The sequence below is a fragment of the Pituophis catenifer genome, unplaced genomic scaffold (assembly GCF_029215685.1).
Source record: "Pituophis catenifer annectens isolate HBS135680 unplaced genomic scaffold, rPitCat1.0.hap2 SCAF_2, whole genome shotgun sequence".
Lineage (NCBI taxonomy): Eukaryota > Metazoa > Chordata > Lepidosauria > Squamata > Colubridae > Pituophis > Pituophis catenifer.
The window spans coordinates 94548061-94555815 of record NW_027256882.1 but is presented as its reverse complement, the minus strand read 5'-3'; the positions used below and the strand labels follow the sequence as shown (position 1 = coordinate 94555815).

General features: G+C 37.8%; 1 protein-coding gene across 2 annotated transcripts; it reads left to right on the top strand.

Annotated features, from left to right (window-relative positions):
- The first annotated feature begins 5 nt into the window (after window positions 1-5).
- On the top strand, window positions 6-7755 carry MFAP3 (microfibril associated protein 3). 2 transcript variants are annotated; one of them, XM_070937197.1, is made up of 3 exons: window positions 6-58; window positions 2388-2702; window positions 3956-7755. In XM_070937197.1, exons 2-3 carry the CDS (start codon window positions 2519-2521, stop codon window positions 4729-4731), a joined length of 960 nt encoding a protein of 319 aa, XP_070793298.1. In that variant the 5' UTR covers window positions 6-58; window positions 2388-2518; the 3' UTR covers window positions 4732-7755. The 2 variants fall into 2 exon arrangements, with proteins under 2 accessions (XP_070793298.1, XP_070793297.1); XM_070937196.1 differs by having other exon boundaries at window positions 2388-2801.

Sequence of the window (7755 nt, the reverse complement as noted above, 5' to 3'; positions counted from 1 at the left end):
GTTATCGGATATGACGAATTTGCAGGAAAAGTTACCGACCGGCTGGGTGGTTGGACAGGTAGGGTTGGTTGTCTTCGCGGTGGGCGAGGATGGACATAGGGTCCGAGATGGGATTCCGCTGCCGACGCTCCTCGGGGCGATCAAGCGTGATGGGAGGCGGGGGGGGGGGGAGGGAAGGATGACGTTGGCGCTGTCGGGACGTCATGTTGTGAATAGGAGCCTTTGCACACCAGAACTCTGTTGGTGGGGAAACTGCCCGCCAGGAGTATTGCCCCGCGGAGGGATAGGCGAGGCTGTTGTATCGGAGAAGTAATGCAGTTACAGTAATTGAATTAGATACCCTAACTCAGGGATGGGGGAACGATGGCCCTTTTATAACTTGTGGACTTCAACTCCCAGAATTCCTGAGCTAGTATGGCTGACTCGGGAATTCTGGGAGTTGAAGTCCACAAGTCATTAAAGGGCCATCGTTCCCCCACCTCTGCCCTAACTCAAGAGGGTCGGAGAAGGAGCCTGCGTGCGGCTGTCTCCCTCAGTCTGGTCTCTCGAGATGAGCCACAGATTTTCCAGGCAGTTTTAACTCGAGGCAGCGTCTCCTTGCTCTCGATGGAGTAATGATAATAGTAGTAGTAGTAGTAGTAGTAGTAGTAGTAGTAGTAGTAGTAGTAGTAGTAGTAGTAAACTCAGAAGGATGGTGTAATAGTGGTGAAGGCACCAGGCTAGAACCTGGGAAGCTGACACTTTTAGTCCCGGTTTAAATATGAAAACGGGAGTGACGTTGGGCCAGTCATTCTTTCTTCCCAGCCTTAGGAAGAAGGCAAGGTTCAGAAAAACCTTGCCAAGAAAACTGCAGGGCCAGGCACAAACAGTATCCAGGTGATTCGAAGTCACCCTAAATAAATAAATGAATAAACTCAGAACGATCCAAAGAAAGGGTCCATAAGAGTATCAGTCTACAATTGGAAAACAAGCATTCCAAAAATTTAACACCAAAGATTTCAGAAGCATCTGGATACTCTCACACACACCCCTTGTTTCCCCTAAATATTGGCTGTGCCCACCTCTGGATTATTTCAGTAAAATGAAATATGGGTACCCAGTGTTATCTTTGCTGAATTAGATTCCAGAGTTGTTCGATTATGTTGAATTGTCTGAATAATTGCATTCCTTATGAAAGCTGATGTTGTGAAGCAGTTAATCTTAGTAATTATAGCTAATAATTCTTAAGAAACCTTTGGGGACTGGATGTAAAATGTCAAGCTCAGCTCTTGGTTGCTTCATGTACATACTTGTTGCTTTCAAAGATATTTTTCATTTAATCCAAAGATTAATTGAAAAGTATGTTTTTTCAATTAATTGTTGTCTTTTATATTAGTTGTTAACTAACATGTAATGGTTTAATGATTAATGTCTTACCAAATGATTTAGTAGTGAGGGATTCAGTTTGTAAACAGGTATGGAAAATAGTAGTCACTGGATTAGGAAAGATTAAATAGCAAAAATAAGTCTGAGGAATGATGGAAAAATTCAGTAGCATTCAAAACTATCGTGTATTATGCAAACCTGGGTCGATATCTTAGGGAACATATGCAATTGGTACATATAATTACCTTGAGTTTTTGAAAGCTGGTTATTTTCTCAGTTAGAAATAAGGGATTTATTATCACCTCTGATAAGATTTTATGAGGTTTTACGAAAATAATAAATAAAACTGGGGAAGAAGTTTATTAGATACTCAATACTTCTTAAAATTAGTAACTCAAGCATCATATAAGACTTTGGTTTTTTAGTATTAGAATTATTTTAGACTGAGATCGGTTATCAGATCTGTTAACTTATCTTTCATTTCCATTTAGCAAATAATAAAATACAAATAGAAGCTATATTTGTATTATATTTTTGAACAATGTTATTTCCCCCCCAAAAATGTTGAAGAAAAGTGTTAAAATGTAATGTGACCTAATCAGTTCTATGGAGTTGATCAGGGAAGAATCCATGGCAAATAAGCTACTAAGAAAGCTCAGGTAGAAAAATGGGGGAAGATTCTTTTGTTAGTGGAATTTGTTTTTTTGATGCTAACTTCCACAGATAGAAGGTATTGTTACCTTCTATCTGTGGAAACTCTATATCCAATCTTATAATATAGGAATGAAAATGGGTGAATGAAATTGCCATCACAAATCACTTACTTGTGTAAGAAAAATATTCTTTTCTTTTCTTTCTTTTTTTTTTTGGTACTAATATGTAGACAAGTTGCAGTTACGGTGGTTCTAGCTGTAATACCCTTTTCATAAGTTTAACAAACCTATACAGTTTTATATTTTTAATAACTCGCACTCATGTTTTTTTAGTATTTTAGTTGGGTTTCTCATGTACTTGCTTTTTAGGCATCTTCAAAGACAATGGTTGATGCATCACTCAATATCTTCTATGGTGATCAAGATAATGTGTATTGTTTCAGTGCTAACTTTCTTCAGTAATTAAATTCAACAAAAGAAGCCCTTAATTTTAAGCTTCCATGAAGTTCAGCTGCTGCCTGTTGATTCTGGTTCTTAACCTCAGTGTTTTTGCTCAAGAAAATGTTACTTCCAACCTGACATTTACTGTGGGATCAAGGCCCCTGCCTCTCAACATATCACTTCTCCCAATCTTTCAAGCCTTGACAAAATATCCAGTTCCTCAGGACATCATAGCAAAAGAAGGTACCTGTGTTTTCATTGAATGTAATTTGAACATTAGCCAGCAGGACACCATACTCTGGTACAACTCAAAGGGGCATCTTCTGGAGCAAGGTGGAAAAGGTAAGATGCATATGTGTCTAAACTTACAATAAGCTTGACTCAATATATAATGCTTGTAGAGGGTTTCTTATCACATTCCATAAAAAGAACAAAGGGAAAAAAATAACAGATATGCAATCATAGTGCCTAAAGGTACCTATATTACAATGTACTACAAATCTCTCTTAAATTACAATAAGGTAAAGCTAAAGGTTCCCCTTGCACATATGTGCTAGCCGTTCCCAACTCTAGGGGGTGGTGCTCATCTCTGTTTCAAAGCTGAAGAGCCAGCGCTGTCCGAAGACGTCTCCGTGGTCATGTTGCCAGCATGACTAAACGCCAAAGGCGCACGGAATGCTGTTACGCTGCAGTGAAAATATTCATTATTAGATATTTTCATAGGGATGAAAAGGAAAATAAATGGATAACATTAATCCAAAATAAAAGGTAATTGTAGACAATCTGGTACGAAATATTTTTTCCTGCTAAACTTCATGTGGTTTATGCTTGTTCTAGAGCAGGGGTGTCAAACTCACATCACAGTGACATCATGTGACTTATCGGGACTTTTTTCCCCTTTGCTAAAATGGGGGTGGGCATGGCCAGCGCGTGATGCATCCAGCCCATGGGCCGGGAGTTTGACAGCCCTGTTCTAGAGCATGAGGAACAACAGTTTTTAAAATTCAGAACAGCTACCAGAATTAAAGGCAGATTAGAATAAAAGAATATTTAAAATCAATTTATAACTAATTAAACAGAAATTCTGGGCATATATTTATAGAGCCGAGGTGGCGCAGTTGTTAGAGTGCAGCACTGCAGGCTACTTCAGCTGACTGCTAGCTGCAGTTTGGCAGTTCAAATCTCATCGGCTCAAGGTTGACTCAGCCTTCTATCCTTCCAAGGTTTGTAAAATGGGGACCCAGACTGTTGGGGGCAATATGCTGACTCTGTAAACCACTTAAGAGTGGGCTGTAAAGCACTATGAAGTGGTATATAAGTCTAAGTGCTATTGCTATTGCTATTGCTATTGCTACTGCTATTGCTATTGCTATTGCTATTGCGAGAAGGGACCACAACTGAAATGGTCCCCTATTTCATACATGCTGACCTGAGAAATATGAAAGCATAATTTGATCTTGCAATGTTTTTTTTTAAAATTCTATTTGTGTCTTTAGATGGAAGACTGGTGATCTCTGACAATATCCTCAATATCACAGGTGTAATATTTGCTGACCGGGGACGATATACTTGCAGTGTCAAAAATGAAAATGGCACTTCTTATTATTCAGTCACCCTCAGAGTGGTCTCTACCTCTGGAGACATGGGCATTTATTACATGATTGTCTGCCTAGTTGCTTTTACCATCATCCTAATCTTAAATATTACACGTCTGTGCATGATGAGCAGCCATCTTCGTAAAACAGAGAAAGCCATCAATGAGTTCTTCAGAACTGAAGGGGCTGAGAAGCTACAGAAGGCTTTTGAAATAGCCAAACGCATTCCTATTATTACCTCTGCCAAAACTCTAGAGTTGGCCAAAGTCACCCAGTTTAAAACCATGGAATTTGCTCGCTACATTGAAGAACTTGCCAGAAGTATCCCTCTGCCACCTCTAATCCTTAACTGCAGGGCCTTTATGGAAGAAATATTTGAAGCAGTGCATGTTGATGACTCTGATGAAGTAGGAGATGGAATGAAACAGACCCAAGCACTTGGTGCCCAAGAGGGAGTCTATCCCTTAAACCCAGAAATAAAGCGCAGTAATTCACCAGCAGGAGATTCAGATGATGGTTCAGTGAATGACCACGGCAAAGAAATAGCTGTGGAGGTATCTGTCCACCTTCAGTCAGAAGCACAAAGCATTGATACTGTTTCTCACGATAGTGTCACCTCCCTGCCATCAGAGGATGGTCCGAGGGCAGGGCCGGATTTAGATGAAAAGAGGCCCTAGGCTATTCCACTTATGAGGCCCTTTCACCTATAGTGAAAGTGTAATTTTAATTTTGCTAACAATTTGAATGTAGGCCCCTCTTGATCTTGAGGCCCTAGGCTGAAGCCTAGTTAGCCTATAGGAAAATCCGGCCCTGTCCAAGGGCTGAATCCAAATAGACTAGCGAAGCTACTTGTGTGACGTTCCTCCTGATTTGGGAGAATGCTCTCAAAGAGAAAAGGGAAAATGTCACCATAGTCTCAGATGCAGGATCCCTGTTTGTTTTTTGTGTTAAATTTTGTTAGGTGACTGTAAAATCAGCGTAGATGAAGCTATTTTAAAATTCTTATTATAACTAATCTTAGAATTATTTTGCAGCAGGATCCTTTCTATCAATTATTGATTATTCCAGTTATAATAGAGTGGACAAACTTTTGTTGGCTGATGTAGTACAGTTTATTTATTATTATTTTTGTGAGAGAAAGATGGCAGCAAATAGGGCACCAATAGCATGATGTCATGAAAAATAACTGGAGACTTCGTTACATTTCTCCCCATTTTTCAGTGAGCAAGACTAAAAGAGGCACAATACACGATTGCTTGCCTCTAAAAACTAAAATGAAAGCTAGTGAGTTATCTGTTCATGAGATACAGCAAAATAATACATTGATATAGTTTCTGTCATGTCTACCCAGAAAGTTAAATTCTTATATGTGCTCAGTTCTTTTATTACAGTTCACAAGTGTACTGTACATGAAATTATAACATCTTTTTTTAAATACTATAAGGAAACTGTGATTGTTACAACTGAAAACTATGTGAAAAATATAGGAAATATTCAGAGATTCAATTGTATGTATGTATGTTCCTATTCAGTATTTGCATTAGAAAATAGGAACCCAAGTGCAACCTTTGCATTGCAGCCAAGGACAGACCACTTAAATATTCTGTCAATTGCCAAATATTTTAATAAATGAGGCTTGTTTTCTCGGTGTTACTCATAATATCAAGTTTTGGAATATTATTTCATTTCATTGCAGTGAACTGACAAAATCTTCAGGTTCTCTCAGTGTTACTATGATAAAAACAGTGACAACTTCGGTACTAGTAACTATTTTGAAGTGTCTACAGTAACCTCATTTATAACTTCAGCCTTCTTCTTCAGGCAGTATGTTCTTAATTGTTAATATTAAGTGGCCAATGTTGAGGACAATATCATTTGATAGCAGTTATAAGTGTTCCATGAAAATCACCTGAGGAAAACTTAACATGAGCCAATGATAATTTGAGTGAAAAAGATGCAGAGTTAGGAAAGTAGGCTGAGAATTGTGATCTACGGAGCCTGGCCTCAATAAAAAACCTGAGGAAACCTCAAAGAACAACACCATTATACAATAAGCAACTTTAATATGGACATTTGGCTGATTCCTTATGTTCAACAGTAGTGTAATTGCCTATTAGAGCCGTGGTGGCACAGTGGTTAGAATGCAATACTGCAGGCTAATTCTGCCGATTGCCAGGAGTTCAATCCTGACCGGCTCAAAGTTGACTCGGCCTTCCATCCTTTCAAGGTCCGTAAAATGAGGACCCAGATTCTTGGGAACAATATGTTGACTCTGTAATCCATTTTGAGAGAGCTGTAAAACACTATGAAGTGGTATATAAGTGCTATTGCTATTGCTTCAGGCTATAGGTATGAAATAATACAGTTAAATCTCACTTTAAAGGAAAACAAATACCTTGTAAATTCAAAATTAAATTGTTGAGGGTTTAGTTTGGTCAGTTGTTGCCTGTTGTTCCCTCACATACTTTTGTATGAGGCTTTTACCTTTCTGGAAAATTACTTCACAGAACTGAACTGATGCAATCCATTATATCATCATCTCATAGTAGGAGATGATGATATAATGGATTGCATCGGTTCAGTTATGTGAAACAGATCTGTCCTTATGCTGCGAGGTCACATTTGCTAATGAAATAAGATTGTCCTTTCTCTTCCAGCCATTTGAATTGACCCAGTTCATATAAGCTTTTTTTTCACACTGCGGGAACAGCCCTAACACATAGTTTCCTTCTTAGCTTTAAAAAAAAAATGAGAAAACATATTTGACCCATAATCTAGAAAGTTAAAATAGTGCAAGTCTAAATTTATGATTGGTATGAAATCCCTCTTGCTGTAGCAAAAGTTGAAGAAACAAGATTTTTGAAGGAATCTGTTACGTTTATAGCACAAATGGGTCTCAAGCAGTAGTAGTAATGGCACCTGGGAATTGGAGTCATCGGCAGTAATGCCCATCTGTTTAACAGATTGTTTAAGAAAACATTTACCTCACAATATTTAGCTTAATTTTCTTAATAGTTGTTTCTGTTTCTGAAGCAAAATAGATCATGCAAGTTTAAGCTTCACAAAGGGATATATTTGTAAATATAGGAGGCTATTTCTCTCTGTCCTTCTATAAATCATTTTTATGTATAACATGTAAAAAAAGAGAATCTTGGTTTGTATCACTTTCTTTCGTGGAACAAAGGCAGGACAGAGATGAGCAATTAATTTAGATGGATTAGATGTAAAAATCATACATGGTGCAGTGTGGATAGTTTTTTTTTTTAAGCATATATTTTTACCAAACATTCTTGTAGTGTTATGAACATATTTGGAGAACTATTGTGGGTGGGTTGTACTTGTTTTAAAAATTGATGTAACTTTATGGAAAAAACAACGCAAGACTTCTCAAATGGCCAACAGATTTTAATGAATAATAGGGGCAAGAGCCCAGCCGTATTATTACCTAATGCTAATTGGAGGTTCAGTTCTGCCTGTGTACTTTTTTTTTTGTGTGTAAGCTAATTTATATTCGGCATGAGGTTGTTTTCTTATTTCTTTAGCTGTAGTGTTTTGTGAAAGTATTAGAAAACTTAACTCTGTTCACCAAAATGTGGTTTCAGCACATTTGTAGCTTGGGAGTTGCCACAGTTGTATTTCATACTTTTATATAAAAATAAGATGGTGCTTTCTTCCAACAATAAAATCTACTATTAAATGTC